General features: G+C 39.0%; 1 protein-coding gene across 2 annotated transcripts in view; it reads left to right on the top strand.

Annotated features, from left to right (window-relative positions):
* Positions 1-20,344, top strand: part of UBR1 (ubiquitin protein ligase E3 component n-recognin 1) — a 161,861-nt gene that overhangs the window by 4,781 nt on the left and 136,736 nt on the right. For both annotated transcript variants that reach the window (XM_024349144.3, XM_063794833.1), the window contains exons 2-3: positions 15,136-15,392; positions 18,659-18,737. In XM_024349144.3, coding sequence (XP_024204912.1) covers positions 15,136-15,392; positions 18,659-18,737 — 336 coding nt within the window. The remainder of the gene's footprint in view (positions 1-15,135; positions 15,393-18,658; positions 18,738-20,344) is intronic.

Here is a 20,344-nt window from a genome sequence, read left to right as displayed (position 1 = left end):
TACTGCAGTGACTTCCTAACTGGTCTGTTTGCTTCCACTGTTGCCCTCTTCCTGTCCATTCTGCACAGAACAACCAGAGTAATCTTTTAAAGATTAAATGAGATCATGTCAGTCTCCTACCTAAATCCTCAGTGGCTTTCTCTTATACTTATAAACTCATTACAAGCCTTCAGGACTTTGCCTGGTCCAGCCCCTGCATCTCCACCTCATTTCCTGTTACATTCTCCTCACTCATCCTGGCCTGTTAGTACAAGCCCAAGCTGTATTTTGCGTTAGGGTCTGTGCTGTTGCTTGCTGTTTGCTTTTCCTAGAGTGTTCTTCCTCTGCTTTTTCTTAATACACGCCCTGTCTAAAAGATGGGTTCCTCTTATTCTCTGTCAAAGCAACCTGTTTATTTCTCCCATTTCAATTATCACAATCTGTAATTACTGTATTGTCTTTATTTACTTAGCAAAATGTCTGTTTCTTCCTCCAGAGGGAGAGGTAAGTTCCATGAAGGGAAGGATCATGTGTGACTTGTTCATTGATGCATCTTTTTTTTGAGACGGAGTCTCGCTCTGTCGCCAGGCTGGAGTGCGTGGTGCGATCTCGGCTCACTGCAACCTCCGCCTCCCGGATTCAAGCGATTCTCCTGCCTCAGCCTCCTGAGTAGCTGGGACTACAGGGGCATGCCACCATGCCCAGCTAATTTTTGTGTTTTTAGTAGAGACGGGGTTTCACCATGTTGGCCGGGATGGTCTCGATCTCTTGACCTCATGATCCATCTGCCTCAGCTTCCCAAACTGCTGGGATTACAGGTATGAGCCACCATGCCTGGCCACATTGATGTATCTTGGTATGTGATTGACACAGAAGACACTTAAATATTTTTAAATGAATGAATAACTGAGGATCAACATTAATGATTTATTGTAGTAAGATTAGTAGTGATTGGTGGATGGAGGTTGTAGATAGAAAAAAGGGAATGAGCCGGCGTGTTAGGGTAGTGGCTAACCTTCGAGTCCAGGCTGAACAGGGAGGTAATAAAAGCCAAAACAGGAAATCTGGAGGGAATTGGTGGGATTGAGGTGTTAAAGGGCATGAGGTTGACATAAGTGGGAGGACTGAACTTTGTGGTCAGAAAGGGGCATTTTAGAATTTGAGTACATGGGGGCACATCAAGTTTTTGTGATGGTAGAGCCAGGTTAAAGGCACCTCTTGACCTGGTACAGTGGCTCATGCCTGTAATCCCAGCACTTTGGGAGGCCGAGGTGGGTTTATTATGAGGTCAGGAGATCGAGACCATCCTGGCTAACATGGTGAAACCCCTTCTCAACTAAAAATACAAAAAATTAGCCGGGCATGATGGCGGGCGCCTGTAGTCCCAGCTACTCAGGAGGCTGAGGCAGGAGAATGGCGTGAACCTGGGAGGCGGAGCTTGCAGTGAGCTGAGATCACACCACTGCACTCCAGTCTGGGCGACAGAGTGAGACTCCGTCTAAAAAAAAAAAAAGAGGCACCTCTTGTGTGTTCCTATAGCACCCTTTCTATACTCCTGTTTTATGGTTTTATGTAGCGTGTCTCAGACTGTACGTTACCTGTTTACTATGTGTCTTTCCTTCTAGACAGTGAAGTTCTTGAAGGCCTGAACTGTTGCTTGTTCACAGCTGTATCTAGTTTCTAGCACATTGCTTCAAAGTTTTTATTGAATGTATGAATGAATGAATGAATGAGAAGACACTGAGGTAGAGAGGAAGTGGGGGTAATAGAAGCTGAGAATGTTAAGAGATATTAACATTATTGAGATATAATTTACATACAATAAAATGTACCCATTTAAGGCGTTTCTTGGATAAATTTTAACAAATGTATATACTTGTGTGACTACCACCAAATCAGGGTATAGAATATTTCTGTTATTTCCCAAAGTTGTCTCCTGCTGAAATGGGAGGATTTTTTAAAAGTTTAATATTGTTATGGTTACGCAATAATCATTATGGAAATCAAAGAAAAATGTACCCATAATCTCATATCTGTAGGGGAACTTTTTTTTGTTGTTTTTTTGGAGACGTCACCCAGGCTGGAGTGCAGTGGCGCAATCTTGGCTCTCTGAAACCTCTGCCTCCTGGGTTCAAGCAATTCTCTTGCCTCAGTCTCCCGAGTAGCTGGGATTACAGGTGCACACCACCATGCCCAGCTAATTTTTGTATTTTTAGTAGAGACGGGATTTTGCCGTGTTGGCCGGGCTGGTCTCAAACTCCTGACCTCAGGTGATCCACCCGCCTCAGCCTCCCAAAGTGCTGGGATTACAGGTGTGAGCCACCGTGCCTGGGCTATAGGGGATCTTTAAAATACAACATAATCTCTTGACTTCAAAATAGAAGTGAGGAGTTATATGTGATTTTAATTGGAGATGATTTTCCTTAGAAATTTGAATCTATATTGTTTTAGGCCAGAGCACAGTTTTGTGTAGTAAGGACACACTCTGAGTGGGAAAACTGATGAAAACGTAGGTCTTTTGAGTCTAACTGAAGTACTTTGTCACCAGATCTTAGCAAGACCTAATGGCTTTTGTTTTTTCACCATCTCATAATTTCTATTTTGGGGAGTTAGGGAAATTTTGATTTTTTAATGCCAGATTCTATAGAATTAGATGTGAAATTGAGTTCTAAAACCCTAAGTCAAAATGACTGATTCAGCCCCACTAACTAAGAGTCTAGGGAAGGAACAGTAACTTAGTGTAGATGTGCTAGTGCTGGAAACTGACTTCTTATAATACCAAACATCCTGCAAATGAAAAGGTTTTTGTCCTCAGTACTGCACAAAGAGTGTGTCTGGATAGATACTTTTATAAATCAGTGATACAGATGAACCAGTGAAATACAGGCATACCTTATTTTATTGAGCTTTATTATTGTGCTTTGTAGATAATCAGTTCTTTACAAATTGAAAGTCTATGGCAACCCTGTCTCAAGGAAGCCTTTCAGTGCCATTTTTTCAACATTGTGTGCTCACTTCATGTCATTGTGTCACATTTTGGTAATTCTCACAATACTTCAAACTTTTTCATTATTATATCTGTTATGATGATCTGTGATCAGTGACCTTTGATGTTACTATTGTAATTGTTTTGGGGTGCCATGAACCACATCCATAAAAGACAGCAAACATAATAAAAAAATGTTGTGTTTGTTCTGACTGCCCCACTGACCAGCTACTTGCCCATCTCTCTCCGTCTCCTTGGGCATCCCTATACCCTAAGATGGGACAATACTAAAATTAAGCCAGTTAACCCTACAATGGCCTCTAAGTATTCTAGTGAAAAGGAAAGTTCAACATTTCTCACTTTAAATCAAAAGCTAGAAATGATGAAGCTTAGTGAGGAAGGCTGTTGAAAGCTGACATAGGCCAAGAGTTATGCCTCTTGTGCCAAGCAGTTAGCCAAGTTGTGAATGCAGAGGAAAAGTTCTTGAAGGAAATTAAAAGTGCTACTCTAGTTAACAGACAAATAATAAGAAAGTGAAACAGCCTTACTGACGATGTGGAAAAAGTTTTAGTGCTCTGGATAGAAGATTGAACCAGCCACAATATTCCCTTAAGGCAAAACCTAATCAAAGAGCAAGGCCCTCACTCTCTTCAGTTCTCCGAAGGCTGAGAGAAGTGAGGAAGCTGCAGAAGAAAAGTTGGAAGCTGGCAGAGGTTGGTTCATGATGTTTAAGAAAAGAAACCATCTCCACAACATAAAAGTGCAGCGTGAAGCAGTAAGTGCTGATTGATGGAGAAGGTGCATCAAGTTATGCAGAAGATCTAGCTAAGATAATTGATGAAGGTGGCTACACTAAACAGATTTTCCATGTAAACGAAACAGCCTTCTGTTGGAAGAAGATGCCATCTAGAGCTTTCATAGCTAGAGAGAAGTCAATGCCTGGCTTCAAAGGACAGGCTGACTCTCTTGCTAGCGGCTAATGCAGCTGGTAATTTTAAGTTGAAGCCAATTTCCATTTACCATTCAGAAAATCCAAGAATCCTTAAGAATTATGCTACTCTGCGTATGTTGAATAAATGGAACTAGAAAGCCTGGATGACAGTACATCTGTTATAACATGATTTACTGAATATTTTAAGTCCACTGTAGAGAACTGCTGAGAAAAAAAAAAGATTCTTTTCAAAATATACTGCTTATTGACAATACATTTGGTCACCCAAAAGCTCTGATGGAGATATACAAGGAGATAAATGTTATTTTCATGCCTGCTAACACAACATCCATTCTGTAGCCCATGGATCAAGGAGTAATTGCAACTCTCAACTCTTACTATTTAAGAAACACATTTCATAAAACTATAGCTTTCATAAATTACGATTCCTCTGATAGATGTGGGCAAAGTCAATTGAAAAACTTTTGGAAAGGATTCAGCATTCTAGATGCCATTAGGAACATTAATAGTTTGTGGGAGGAGGTCAAAATATCAACATGAACAGGAGTTTGGAAGAAGTTGATTCCAACCCTCCTGGATGACTTTGAGGGGTTCAAGACTTTAGTAGAGGAAGTAACTGCAGATGTGGTAGAAATAACAAGAGAACTAGAATTAGAAGTGGAGGTTGAAGTTATGACTGAATTGCTGTAAACCCATGATAAAACTTAATGGATGAGGAATTGCTTCTTCTGGATGAGCAGAGAAAGTGGTTTCTTGAGATGGAATCTACTTTTGGTGAAGATGCTGTGAACATTGTTTAAATAAGAACAAATGATTTAGAATACTCCATAAACATAGTTGATAAAGCAGCCACAGAGTTGGCAAGGATTGACTCCAGTTTTGAAAGAAGTTCTGCCATTGGTAACATGCTATCACATGCTACAGAGAAATCTTTCGTGAAAAGGTCAATCAATGTGGCAGACTTCATGGTTGTCTTATTTTAAGAAATTGCCTGGCCGGGCGCATTGACTCACGGCTGTAATTCCAGCACTTTGGGAGGCCAAGGTGGGCGGATTGCCTAAGGTCAGGAGTTTGAGACCAGCCTGACCAACATGGTGAAACCCCATCTCTACCAAAAATACAAAAATGAGCCAGGCGCCTGTAATCCCAGCTACTCGGGAGACTGAGGCAGGAGAATTGCTTCAATCCGGGAGGTGGAGATTGCAGTGAGCCCAGATCGTGCCACTGCACTCCAGTCTGAGGGATAGAGTGAGACTCTGTCTCAGAAAAAAAAAAAAAGAGAGAAATTGCCATAGCCACCCCCACGTTTAGCAATCACCAACCTAATCAGTCAGCCATTAATATTGAGGGAAGATCCCCCTATCAGCAAAAAGATGACAACTTTCTAAAGACTCAGATGATCATTAGCATTTTTTAGCAGTATTTTAACATTAAGTACATTTTTAAAGACTTCATACTATTGCACTCTTAGTATAGTGTAGTGTAAACATAACTTTCATATGCATTGGGAAACCAAAAAAATTTGTGTGACTCACTTTATGTTCACTCTATTGTGGTAGTCTTAAACTGAACCCGAAATGTCTCTGAGGTGTGCCTGTATCTTGCCCATCCTTTCTTTGGATGCTGACTTTGAGGGTTACCTTGGAGTTCCCTTGCTGCCACTTTATCCATTTCTGTAAAGGTATTAAGCATATGCTGTGCTCTGTGAAATAATTTTCCTTAAGCTTTTAACCCCTTGCCTCAGATGACCTAACACAAAATATTAAGACCTCTAATGCCAGGTGATTTACTATGACCGCCTACATGTTCTTTCAAGATATTTTCAGTTAACATGCCTCCTCTTGAATAAACCATAGTTGATGAGCTTAGTTTTTTTTAAAGCATTTGATGCAGCCTTTTTTTTTTTTTTTAATGTTGTCACACTCTAATACTAATCTGAGTGCTTATGGAAATATGCTGTGGTAAGTAAACGTTACTGATAAGACTCCAGTAGAGTTAGTGCACTTTCCTAAGTGCCCACTTGCTGCCCAGGAATGACACAGACCCTGTCCAGAATGGAGTCTACTGTTACTCACTTGAATATAATTCTCTTTCTAATAGTTTACTTAATGCCACTCTTCAGAACAAAGTCTGTTTGACTTGTTTAGAGGAGTGAAGCTGTAACTACTTAATGTCTTTATGGACCACCTTTTAAAATGCCTTTGAAGTTTTGATATTTATGGGTAAGCCAGAAATGACTTTAGCCACTGGAGGGAAAGTCTGTTAATTTATCAATTTTTAAAAAATACACACATGTTCTGCCTTGTAATTTAAGAGAGGATTTTAGTTGGTTTGCAGATATATATTCCATACAGCAGAAAGAGAATATGAAATAGATACCTCAGAGTTTATGAAAGCAGATTTTACTTATCCAGATACTTCAAGGAAAGCCTAGAAAATTGGGGCATGATCTATGACAGAGATGAAAAAGAGAATACAACAAATAGGACAAAGAGAATTTGTCCCTTAGGAGGGACAAAATGTTTTCAAAAACCAAATTCTGACAGCATGCTTATACGTTATCTCAACAGGAAAGAAAAGAGAGTGGACTTGTCATGTGGCTCTATATTTGACTCTGGCTTATTTTATCAATGCCATAAAGGCATAGAAGACTTATCATATTTACAGACAGCACAAGGCTGGTAGGGATAACAAGTAAAGGATAAATCCCATATAGGCTGAATATTGTGTCAAAACTAACTTAATTGTGATGAAAGTAAAGCCTTGTATCTAGGTTCATTTGGTATAGGACTAGGTCTCTTACATGTGATTGATCTAAGGGTTTTAGTTGTCTGCACTTTCACCAAGTCATGTGATGTAGCAGCCAAAGAATGCTTTGCTTGCAGGAGCTAGGAAAAAGAGGATTTAAAATATATATAAAAAAGAAAATAAAAAAGAAAAAGAAATAGAAAAAAATTTAAAAAGAAAAAAAGAATGTGAGAATGGATGTTTTTGTTGTTTGTTTGTTTGTTTGCTTTTTTTTTGAGATGGAGTTTCACTCTGTCATCCAGGCTGGAGTGTGGTGGCACGATCTCAGCTCACTGCAACCTCTGCCTCCCAGGTTCAAGCGATTCTCCTGCCTCAGCCTCCCGAGCTAGGACTACAGGCGTGCACCACCACATCCAGCTAATTTTTTTGTATTTTTAGTAGAGATGAGGTTTCATCATGTCGGCCAGGCTGGTCTCGAACTCCTGACCTCTAGTAATCCGCCCGCCTCAGCCTCCCAAAGTGTTGGGATTACAGCTGAGCCACCGCGCCTTTTCAGAATGTGATCTTTTGAAGCAGTTTAGTGCTCAGGATAAGGAAGGTAATAAATAGTTCTATTCCTCTTTATGGAAGCGTGTTGTGCAGTTTCATAAGGGTAATCAACTTGGAGAGTGGTCAGGATACCATGTCTTTAGGGCTGGCCAAATTTCTTTATTCTCTTTTTTTCAGTTTAGCCATGAAATGAGACTAGAAATGAGAGACGTAATAGTTATCTTCATTTATTTGAAAAGACTGATGAAAAAGCAGAGTGAATTATATTGGTTTATTTCAGTAACAGGATAAAAGTTACAGGAAAGTAGATTTTAGCTTAGTTATGAGCTTGCCTTTTTGTTTTTTTTTTTTTTTTTTTTTGGAGACAGAGCCTCACTCTCTTCCCCAGGCTGAATGAAGTGTGGTGGCGCGATCAGGGCTTGCTGCAGCCTCAACCTCCTGGGCTCAGGTGATCCTCCCACTCAGGTACCCAGCCTGAGTACCTGAGACTACAGGCTCATGCTACCATGCCCAGCTAATTTTTGTGTTTTTTTGTAGAGATGGGGTTTTACCATGTTGCCTACGCTGGTCTTGAACTTCTGGGCTCCAGTGATCTGCCTGCCTTGGCCTCCCAAAGGGCTAGGGTTATAGGCATGAGCCATTGTGCCTGGTTGCTGTAAACCTTTGAGTCTGTAGAATAATATTAGAAGAAAACATTGTATAATCAAAGATTTTTGGTGCCTAGAGATGCTCTAATTATTACTAATCCATAGTGGCTGTGAAAAATGGTAGCGCCTCCAGGTTTTGTTACCACTTTAAAAAGAAGAATTAGAAAAACAATTACTGGGCTCTGAAGGCTCTGTAGATGTCTAGCAGTTGTTTAAGGAAGGTCAAATTGTGGTTTAAACAAAACTAATCTACTTAAGTAAGTTCCTTTTTCAGAATGATGTTCCCAAACAGGCATCTAAGCCGTTGGGTCAGAGTTGAAAACATATCTCTAGTCTCCTTGGGGATGAGGGAAATGTTTGGAATGTTTGGGAAATTTAATGTTGAGAACTTGTTAAGAACTTGTTTTTTACAGAGTAGTCAATTAGGAAAGCTTTCCCTTAATTTCAAACAGTTATTTTTTTTTCCTGGACTTGGTACTTAAAAATTCTTAATTTTATTCCTGTTGAAAATGGGGGAAATTTTTAAAAACAACCAACCAAAGGCAAAAAATCAAACCTATTTTAGTTGAAAAAAATTTTCCACAGTTTGGCAATAATGGAAAACATTTTTGTGAAGAGTGTAACTGAACTTTATTTCCTATAAAAATTCTAGGCTGGGCGCGGTGGCTCACGCCTGTAATCCCAGCACTTTGGGAGGCCAAGGCAGGCGGATCACAAGGTCAAGAGATTGAGACCATCCTGGCCAACATGGTGAAACCCCGTTTCTACTAAAAATACAAAAATTAGCTGGTTGGGGTGGCACGCGTCCGTAGTCCCAGCTACTTGGGAGGCTGAGGCAGGAGAATCGCTTGAACCCAGGGGGCAGAGGTTGCAGTGAGCCGAGATCGTGCCACTGCATTCCAGCCTGGTGACAGAGCAAGACTCTGTCTTAGAAAAAAAAAAATTCTATACACAAAGTTATAGAAGGCTTAATGTTATCAAAATTTGCTTTGTTTTCTCTGGCAAGAAATGTGTAGCATTTAGCAATTAACTGATAACTTTTATTGTGTACTTGTGCTAGGCCTATAGGATACAGGGATTTGAAGAGCAAAGTTCCTCTCCTCAGGGAGCTTACATTCTAATTGAAGAGGCTAGATATACACATTTAAAGGTAATTAATGATATCAGCCAGTGGTATAAGTACAGAATGAGTACTGCCTTCAAATACTGTATTAGAATTAACAGAAGAAAAATTTTCTTGGGCTGATCAGTGAAGGATTCACTAAGGTTGGCCTTGAGCTGGGCCTTGAGGGATAAATAAGTTGGTGTGGGGGTGGAGGGACAGAGAGCTAGTAGTGAGACTGATGGAGAGGGTATTTAAGGCATCAGCACCCAGACATTCTGCCCAAATCAGCCAAGAGTATAATTTGTTTTGTTTTTTGAGATGGGGTCTCACTCTGTTGCCCAGGCTGGAGTGCAGTGGCATGATCTCCACTCACTGCAACCTCTCCCTCTCTGACTCAAGCAATTCTCCCACCTCAGCCTCCCGAATAGCTGGGACCACAGGTATGTGCCACCACGTCTGGCTAATTTTGTTTGTTTGTTTGTTTGTTTTTTTGAGATGGTGTACAGTGGCATGATCTCAGCTCATTGCAACCTCCACCTCCTGGGTTCAAGTGATTCTTCTGCCTCAGCCTCCTGAGTAGCTGGGATTACAGGTGCCCACCACCACACCTGGCTAATTTTTGTATTTTTAGTAGAAACGGGGTTTCACCATGTTGCCTAGGCTGGTCTCAAACTCCTGAGCTCAAGTGATCCACCCACCTCGGCCTCCCATAGTACTGGGATTACAGCCACCATGCCCAGCCATGATGTTTTAAAATATCAATTATTCATTATAAAGCATGTGATGACAGATATAATTTAAGAATATTTAGTAGCCTTCAGTAATGTTCGGTAGTTGTTAGCTAAGAGGCTTCATTTGTAATTGTAATTACAAAGAAGGCAATAGTTAAAGCAAAAATTAAGAAGGCAAAACTTTATTGTTTTGTTTATTTTACTATTACTGGTTGAGTATCCCTTGTGTTTTGGAATTTGGATTTTTTCAGATTTTGGAATATTTGTATTGTACTGGTTGAACATTCCAAATCTGAAAATCTAAAATCCAAAATGTTACAATGAGCATTTCCTTTGAGTGTCTTGGTTTCTGATTTTTGGGTGTGGGATGCCCAACCTATAATGTGAAATTGAACAAGCCAGTAAAGGTAGATTTTAAAACTGTATATTTGGCCAGACACAGTGGCTCATGCCTGTAATCCCAGCACTTTGGGAGGCTGAGGTGTGCGGATCACCTGAGGTCGGGAGTTCAAGACCAGCCTGACCAACATGGAAAAACCCCGTCTCTACTAAAAATATAAAATTAGCCAGGCGTGGTGGCACGTTCCTGTAATCCCAGCTACTCGGGTGGCTGAGGCAGGAGAATTGCTTGAACCCGGGAGGCGGAGGTTGCATGAGCCGAGATCGTGCCATTGCACTCCAGCCTGGGCAAGAAGAGCAAAACTCCACCTCAAAAAAAATAAAAATAAATAAATAAATAAAAACTGTATATTTATGTTTGGTTTAGTAGAATGGGCACTGAACTTTAGGACTTAGGATACCTAGTTCTGTTCCTGACATTGATACCAACTGGTGATTTGATGATTTTGGACAAGTCAGTTTACTTCCCTGTGATTCAGCTTTCTCATCTATGAAATGTGAGGGGCTTGTACTCTTTTTTACTCTTAAATTTCTTCTAAACAAGACAAATTGAAAAGAGCTAGTTCTGTGCCTCCTATAATTAAGTAGAACAGTAAGATTTTTTGTTTGGTTTGTAGCGCTGAATATGCAAGTTTTTTTTTTTTTTTTCATTTAGTGCTGTTGATGAAAAGAACCTTAGGTATAACATAGAACATTAGATATTATCTCTATGTTAGTTGTAGTTGTTGCCAGGTATGTAGAGAAAAGTTGTTTGTGTATGAGTACCCCAGAAAAGTTGGAGTAGGAATACTGGAAGGTATATTTATTTTTAAAAGGTATTAGTAAAATAAATTTTAATTTTAAAATTATAAAATTACTTCCAAAATATGGACTCACTGTAAGGATATTACTCATTAGATAAGCAGAGTAATGAATTCCATGAAAATATGCTAAAATCACATCACCCATTTCTGTTAACATTTTGTTAAATAGTCGTCATGATTTTTCTCTATGTAAATGTAAATATAATATTTAACCAAATTGAGATTTTATATATACTGCTTTGTAACCTACTTTACTGAACTGTTTGTTATTAATGCCTTTCCATATTAGTAAATAAACGTCTTCAGCATCATTTCTTGTTTTAATCTTAGACTATAAAAAAAGTTGCATAAATTGTAGCACAGTTCTTTTACCTCCCTCTTTCTGTTTCCTGTAATGTTAACATTTTGCATAACCATAGTATAATTATCAAGGACAGGAAATTAATATAAATACTAACTACAGATCTGATTTGCATTTCATCAGTTTTCCCACGAATGTGCTTTTTCTGTTCTAGGATAACACCCAGGATCCCAGTTACATTTAGTTATCTCTCTCTTGTCTCCAGTCTATAACAATGTCTTGATCTTTCCTTTTTTTCATGACCTTAACACTTTTAGAGAACTTTGCAGTTATTGTATCGAATGTCCCTCATTTTGGGTTTGTATGATATTTTCTCATGATTGGAATTAGATTATACATTTTGGGCAAAAATAACACAAAAATCAGCCAGGTGCTGTGGCATGAGCCTGTAGTCCCCGTCAGATCCATGTCCTTGGGAGGTGGGGAGGATCACTTGAGCCCAAGAGTTCAAGACCAACCTAGGTGAAACCCCTTCTCTATTAAAAAGAAAAAAAAATAATACAATAATGTTGTGGTGTCTTTCTCTCTGTTACTGTCTTTCCCATTGGAGATACTTTGAGACCATTTGGCATCATTTTTTATTTTTTATTTATTTATTTATTTATTTTTGGTTGAGATGGACTCTCGCTCTGTCGCCCAGGCTGGAATGCAGTGGCGCAATCTCAGCTTACTGCAAGCTCCACCTCCTGGGTTCACGACATTCTCCTGCCTCAGCCTCCCGAGTAGCTGGGACTACAGGCGCCTACCACCATGCCCGGCTAATTTTGTTTTGTATTTTTAGTAGAGATGGGGTTTCACCATGTTAGTGAGGATGGTCTTGATCTCCTGACCTCGTAATCCGCCCTTCTCGGCCTCCCAAAGTGCTGGGATTACAGGCATAAGCCACCGCACCCAGCCAGCATCATTTTTAAATGGGCGTATTATCTCATGTAGTTTTTTTTTTTTTTGAAATGGAGTCTCACTCTGTCGCTCAGGCTGGAGTGCAGTGGCGTGATCTCAGCTCACTGCAACTTCTGCCTCTCGGGTTCAAGCAATTCTCGTGCCTCAGACTCCTGAGTAGCTGGGATTACAGGTGCATGCCATCATGCCTGGCCAATTTTTGTATTTTTAGTAGAGACGGGGTTTCAGCATGTTAGGCAGGCTGGTCTCGAACTCCTAACCTCAAGTGATCCGCCCGCCTCGGCCTCCCAAAGTGCTGGGATTACAGGCATGAGCCACCATGTGCACCAGGCCTCATGTAGATTTTTTTAAAGTTTTTTTTTTTGTTGTTAGTTGCAAAAGTATTGACACTTGTCTAACAAAGTCAAACAATGTAACATTGTTGAAAGTAAAAATGTGACAATCCCTAATTCTTTTCCCCAGCTCCTTCCCTCTGTGTAGCCATTATTAATAGTTTGTTGTTTCTCCTTCCAGACCCTTAGTCTACTATGTTTAGGGAAGCATAGGCAGAGATGTGCCTCCACATGTATTAAATTAGAAAACCCAGCTACTTGGGAGGCTGAGGCAGGAAAATCGCTTGAACCCAGGAAGTAGAGGTTACAGTAAGCTGAGATCCTGCCATGGCACTCCAGCCTGGATGACAAGAGCGAAATTTCATCTCAAAAAAAAAAAGAAAGAAAGAAAACCCAAATGTGTTGAAATTTTAAAAGTATATATAATTTTTTACTTTTTACAAAAATGAAATTATGTTTAAAGCTTCTTTTTCCACTTAACAGTATTTATGACATTCTGACTGCATTGAGTGGTATGACTGTACCACAGTGGATATACCTTTATTGATAGACATTTAGGTGGACTTCATCTCTTCAGTTACAAGTGATGTTATAGTGCACATCTGGTGGATGTAAATATATATTTTCACACTTGGATGAGTATGGCTAAATGATAGATTATTACCCTGTCTTCACGGACATTCAGGTTTTTAATTTTTTGCTGTTATGAATAACTGTACATGAAATGTATAGGATTGAAAAAGTTTTTAAATGATTTCAAATAGATAATGTGTATATACAGTAAAAAATTAAAACAGTAAAAAAGTTAACACAGTGAACGCTAAGTCTTTCCCAGGCTCTTTCTACTGCTAACAGTTTATTTTGAATCCTTTCAGAGATTTTTGTATTCAAATATAAACATATACAGATACATCTCCTTCACCTCTTCTTTTTTCTTTTCCTCCCTTCTCCCAGTATAAATGGTAGCACCTTATACTCACTGTTGTGTACCTTTTGCTTTATGTTCCATATCAGGACATAGATCTGTGCCCTCTCCTTTTTTATAATGTCCCATGATTTATTCAGCTCTTGTTTTGGGACATTTCGGTTGTTTCCAGTCTTTGACGATTAAAAATAGTCATGCTGCAAAAAAAAAAATACTTTCTTTTTACATGTTTATCAGACGAATAAATTCCTAGAATGGGCATTTCTGGGTCAAAATATATGTAAATCTAAAATTTTAATAACTGTCTACAAATTGCCCTTTAGAGAATGGACTAATTTCTATAGTAATACCTAATCTAAACATATTTTCCATAAAGTTTTAATTGTGCATGGAATATTGAGGTTGAATTTATTTGTGAATGGAATATTGAGGTTCATTAGTACAAACTAAAAAAGCCTTATATGTAATCAAATATCTGTAACTTTCCTTAATGACCTGTTATGGAACCTTATCTAAAATCTTAATTCTAATTATTTTATTTTATTTTTTTTTTTGAGTTGGAGTCTCACTCTGTCGCCCAGGCTGGAGTACAGTGGCGCAATCTCGGCTCACTGCAAGCTCCGCCTCCCGGGTTCACGCCATCCTCCTGCCTCAACCTCCTGAGTAGCTGGGACTACAGGCGCCCGCCAGCACGCCTGGCTAATTTTTTGTATTTTTAGTAGAGATGGGGTTTCACTGTGTTAGCCAGGGTGGTCTCGATCTCCTGACCTCGTTATCCACCCACCTCGGCCTCCCAAAGTGCTGGGATTACAGGTGTGAGACACCGTGCCTGGCCCGATTCTATTAGCTTGTAAAACTCCTTGGATAAGTTTTTGTTGTTGTTTTTAAATGATGTGCCTTGAGTCATATGTGTTTTGTTTTTGTTTTTGTCTTTTGTTTGTTTTTTAAGAGACAGGGTCTCCATATGTGTTGTCGAGGCTGAAGTGCGGTGCCTATTCACAGGCACACGCTACAGCCTTGAACTCCTGGGCTCAAGCAGTCCTCCCACTTCAGCCTCCTGAGATGGGACTATAGGTGGGAAAGCACTTTTGGCCTAGTTAGCATTTGATATTGCCAGTTTTTTATTTTAGCCACTGTACTAGGTTGTACAGGGGTATCTCATTGTCATTTTAATTTGTGCTTCCCTAATGACTAATAATGTAAGCATGTTTTCACATGCAAATAAGCCATCTGTAACAGTTTCTTTTAAAGAGCAGAAGGTTTTACTTCTGATGAGGTCCATTTTATCTAGTTTTTTTCCTTTTATGGTTAGTGCTTTTTGTGTTTACAAAATTTTGGCCTATGTTCATTTCGATCTCTCGTTAAATACTCTGGTTTCCTAAAACAAAATGTTTGATGAATGCATTGTCTGTACAGCCTGTGACTGATAATAGAACCACCTTCACATAGCAGGAATTGGCCATTTCAGAAGGGAAGGATAATTCTTACTACAGCTACTCTTCTTTTTTTTTTTTTTTTTTCAGATACCGGTGGTATGTGAGCAGTTGCTTATTTCCAAGCTTAATTTCTTTTAATCACCCACTTTCCTTCTGTATTGGTGAAAGATGAAATATATTGTAAATTACTTTGAAATTGTAGAATTATGTCATTATTTGTGCCCCTAGATGATTAAGAAGGAACTTGTAAGTCAGTCTAATTTTCATCTTCTTTTCTTTTAGTGGTGGGATCAGCAAGTTGATTTTTATACTGCTTTCTTGCATCATTTGGCACAATTGGTGCCAGAAATTTACTTTGCTGAAATGGACCCAGACTTGGAAAAGCAGGAGGAAAGTGTACAAATGTCAATATTCACTCCATTGGAATGGTACTTATTTGGAGAAGATCCAGATATTTGCTTAGAGAAATTGAAGCACAGTGGAGCATTTCAGCTTTGTGGGAAGGTTTTCAAAAGTGGAGAGACAACCTATTCTTGCAGGTAAGAATTAGAAATTTACAGGATTGATTATAATTATTAAAATCCTTTTTTTTTTTTTTTTTTTGAAACAGAGTCTTGCTGTGTGACCCAGGCTGGAGTGCAGTGGTGCGATCTCCGGTCACTGCAACCTCTGCCTCCCAGGTTCAAGCAATTCTCCTGCCTCAGCCTCCCAAGTAGCTAGGATTAAGGGTGCCCGCCACCACGTCTGGCTGGGATTACAGGCACCCGCCACCATGCCTGGCTAATTTTCATATTTTTAGTAGAGACAAGGTTTCACCATGTTGGCTAGGCCAGTCTCAAACTCCTGGCCTCAAGTGATCCACATGCCTCAGCCTCACAAAGTGCTGGGATTACAGGCATGAGTCACCGCACCCTGGCCAAGTATTACAATCTTGGTATTTTGTATCTATTTCACGATGTACTTGTCTTGGTTTATTGCTATTTATAATACATTTAATCTTATTAATTTTCTTTTATTATACCGTTATAGTTTGGTTTTTGCTAGTACAGCTTGTTTCTGAATATATATGTCTTCCAGTTAAATAGTGCTCACTGTTTCTTCCTGTTCTCCAACAGAATGTCAGTGATAGATTTTTGCCTTGTTCATAATATATCCAGTACACTCTTACCTGAAACTCTTTGGGGCCATTTCAGAATTCTGAATACTTCCCCAGCAGAGTCAGGGCGGGACACTGTAATCAAACACAATCTTTCTTTAAGAAATCTGTGAATATTCATAACAAGTAGTATAAATCATGCCTGTAGTCTCATGTCATTTAAAGTAATTTTTTGCCACCAAGTGAGATTTATTGCCAAACCTACAATCCCAAAACCTTTCAGTTTTGGAGCTATTTGGATTTCAGAGTCTGGCATAAGGGATTTTGAACCTGTAGAAACAGTTGTAATTTAGTTGAATAGAAGAGGCCAGTGGCAGGGAAACTGAAAGCAACTTTAGGCTTTTTATTCTTTGTGAGAGCAGTGCCTTAAATTTCGTGACAGCACAGAGAATGTTTTTACTCCTTACCTCTGCCTGAAATTTGAAATTTAGTTTTCCTTCTTAGAGCTAGTTTAGGTTAGGAGTGTAAAGTTTTAAACTTTATAAATACAGAGAATTGTTTTTACTTCCTTATAATTCTAGGCCTAACTGGTTTATGTACAGTTAACAGTTGTTTAGAACATACTATCTTTCTTTATTCTGTTCTTTTCTCAGGAGAAAAAAAATAGCCTTGGCCAGGCGCTGTGGTCATGCCTGTAATCCCAGCACTTTGGGAGGCCGAGGCAGGTGGATCACGAGGTCAGGAGTTCAAGACCAGCCTGGTCAAGATGGGAAACCCCGTCTCTGCTAAAACTACAAAAATTAGCCAGGCGTGGTGGTGGGCGCCTGTGATCCCAGCTACTCGGGAGGCTGAGGCAGAGAATTGCTTGAACCCGGGAGACAGAGGTTGTGGTGAGCCGAGATTGTGCCACTGCACTCCAGCCTGGGCAACAGAGCAAGACTCCATCTCAAAAACAAACAAAAAAATAGTCTTTGCATTTTGTGTACCATGTTGCTATATAGTATAGTAAGGGTCATTTATATTCTTACATATTTTTAGCTAAAGCCCAATCAGTTTCAACTAAAGCATGCTAGACATTTGCAGACCTCATGTCTCCAAAAGTTTCATGGAGATATTTTTAGTTGTTACAACTGGGGATGAAGGTACTGGCATCTAGTGTGTAGAGGCCAAGATTCCTGCTAAACATCCTAATGCACAGGACAGTCTGGTTCACCCCCGACAAATGATATCTGGCCCAAAATGTCAGTAGTATTAAGGTTGAAAAATCCTACTCTAAATAGGTCTATAGATCATATATATTTTACAGAATATTATTAGACAACCTATATTTCCTGTTAGCTTTTTAAGTTGTTGTTTTTGTTTGTTTGTTTGTTTGTTTTTGAGACAGAGTTTCGCTCTTGTTGCCTAGGCTAGAGTACAATGGCGCTATCTCAGCTCACCCGCAACCTCCACCTCCCAGGTTCAAGCAATTTTCCTGCCTCAACCTCCTGAGTAGCTGGGCTTGCAGGCATGCACCACCATGCCTGGCTAATTTTTTGTATTTTTAGTAGAGACGGGGTTTCTCCATGTTGGTCAGGCTGGTCTGGAACTCCCGACCTCAGGTGATCCGCCCACCTTGGCCTCCCATAGTGCTGGGATTACAGGTGTGAGCCACCAAGCCTGGCCAGCCTTTTAAAATCTTTTTAAAATTCCCCAATTTTATCTCTTCAATTCTTCTAAATAAGATATTTAAAAAATTAATCCTGGCCAGGCGCAGAGGCTCACGCCTGTAATCCCAGCACTTCGGGAGGCTGAGGTGGGCAGATCACTTGAGGTCAGGAGTTCGAGACCAGCCTGGCGAGCATGGTGAAACCCCATCTCTGCTAAAAATACAAATAATTAGCTGGGCGTGGTGGCGCATGCCTGTAATCCCAGCTACTTGGGAGGCTGAGGTTCGAGAATCGCTTGAACCTGGGAGGCTGAGGTTGCAGTGAGCTATGATTGTGCCACTGCCTTCCACTGTGTTCCATCCTGGGTGACAGAGTGAGATTGTCTCAAAAGAAAAAAAAATAATAATCCTGCACTTTGCACTAATTTATATTGTTCTTAATGTCTCCTCCAAAATGTTAAATAAAACAATACATTTAAGAAGTTGTTATTAAGGGAGAGATGAAGAGGGATTGAATTTCTTTCAATTGTTCAATGAATATTAAGTACCCACTATATGCCAGGCATCATTGCAGGTGTTTGGGACACTTCAATGTACAATGAATAAAAATCCCTGCCCTTATGTTGCTTGCATTCTAATGAACTTTGTCTTTATCCAAGCCTCATTTAACAATGAGCAATCAGCTTTTGTAAAACATATTTGTTTATGTAATAGGATGAGATGATGGTAGTTAATGGAAAAAGTGGATTATTTTTTACAAAACTATTTTTGAATTGTAATCTAACAGTTCGAAACCAGGTCAAGGCCCAAAGTTATGAGAATGATTTCAGAAAGAAAACCAAACATCCAGACCTACACACTTAAATGTGGCTAAAATGAGACTAAAGTTGTGCTAGCAATATTATCTTTGTTCAAAACATTTTAACAATCCAGTTTTTGAAGCATTTTCTTATTCAGTTTGTGTACCATAGAGGAAACTTGTTCACATTATGTTATAGTTATACCTTGAGCATCAGTGGGAGTCATCTAAATTTTGGAATCTGATTTCTGATCTTTTTCAGGGATTGTGCAATTGATCCAACATGTGTACTCTGTATGGACTGCTTCCAGAACAGTGTTCATAAAAATCATCGTTACAAGGTAAGAAAATATAACCATAACCTCTGAATAAGCAGGAATCTGATGGCCATCTAGTCCAAATTCTTGAGTAGTATTCACATTCCTGCTATAACAGCTCTGATATGTGAACATAGCCATTTTAAAGAAATGATTGGAAGAGATAAGGGATGTGTGTTGCTTTACAGAAAAGAAAAAAGGAGTAATTTTAGGGAGACTCAAGATCAGATATTATGTGATGAAAGGACCAAGATAAACCTTCAGTTGCAGAATAGTCCATAACAACTTTTGAGAACAAGAAAACAAACAAAATTTTGAGCTCTTTGCTCTACAGTGTGTAATATGACCCTTCTTTGTGATCTCTAGCCTTTCAGTAGTTTACTGCTAAAAAAAAAACTTACAGTAAACCTCTGTGTATTCTTTCTCAAAAATACATACATAGAAACGAACATACACTCACTGTTAAAGATTGTTTTTAATAGAAATTTTTTTTCATGTTGTAAAATGAGCTATAAAAAGAGTGTATTTCTGCAACTATCTCTTTTAATCAGGAAAAAAATGTAGTTTTCAAAGGAAGTTTGTGGAGTTATAAAAATAAAATTTTGTTATACTTTTAAATGTAAAAAGCAAAATATATAAAATTATACATTGTGCTTTTTTAAGAACATATTATGTGTATAATATTTAACCATATTTTATTTGTATAATTTACCTATTATTGGGGTATTTATTTGGGTTTCAGTTTTTTTAAAATGATAAACAGTGTTACAGTAAATGCCTTTATGTGTAAATAATTTTTTTATATGTAGGATTATTTCCTTAGGATAGGTTCTCAGAAGTGGAATTACTGGATTAAAAAATACGGATTTTTAAGAGAATAAAATGGCAAGAGATAGATTGAGCAAAAAAACTTTGCCAAACATACATCTTAAAAAAAGGCCAGTGCTAAAATTATACAAAGAACTCTTAAAATTCAAGAATAAGAAAACCATCCCTTTAAAAAATGGACAAAATATCTGAATAGACACTTCATCAAGAATATATACAAATGATCAGTAGTAAACACACTAAAAGATGCTCAACATCATTTGTCATTAGGGAATTGCAAATTAAAACAATGAGATGTTACTATATACCTATTAGAATAGTGAAAATCCAAAGCACTGACAGCACCAAATGCTGGTGAGGATGTGGAACAACAGGAACTCTTCTTCTTTTTTTTTTTTTTTTTTTGAGATGGGGTGTCGCTGTTATTTCCCAGGCTAGAGTGCAATGGTGCGATCTCGGCTCACCACAACGTCCGCCTCCTGGCTTCAAGTGATTCTCCTGCCTCAGCCTCCTGAGTAGCTAGGATTACAGGCGCGCGCCACCACACCTGGCTAATTTTTGTATTTTTAATACACATGGGGTTTCACTCTGCTGGTCAGGCTGGTCTTGAACTCCTGACCTTGTGATCCACCTGCCTCAGCCTCCTGAAGTGCTGGGATTACAGGCGTGAGCCACCGTGCCTGGCCAGGAACTCTTATAATTGGTGGAAATGCAATATGGTATAACTACTTCAGAAGATAATTCAACAGTTTTTTACAGAAGTAAACATACTTTTATCATATGATCCAACAACAGCACTCCTT

Source organism: Pan troglodytes, chromosome 16 (genome assembly GCF_028858775.2).
Source record: "Pan troglodytes isolate AG18354 chromosome 16, NHGRI_mPanTro3-v2.0_pri, whole genome shotgun sequence".
Lineage (NCBI taxonomy): Eukaryota > Metazoa > Chordata > Mammalia > Primates > Hominidae > Pan > Pan troglodytes.
The sequence above is the reverse complement of the archived record's forward strand: the minus strand, read 5'-3'. Positions and strand labels throughout refer to the sequence as shown.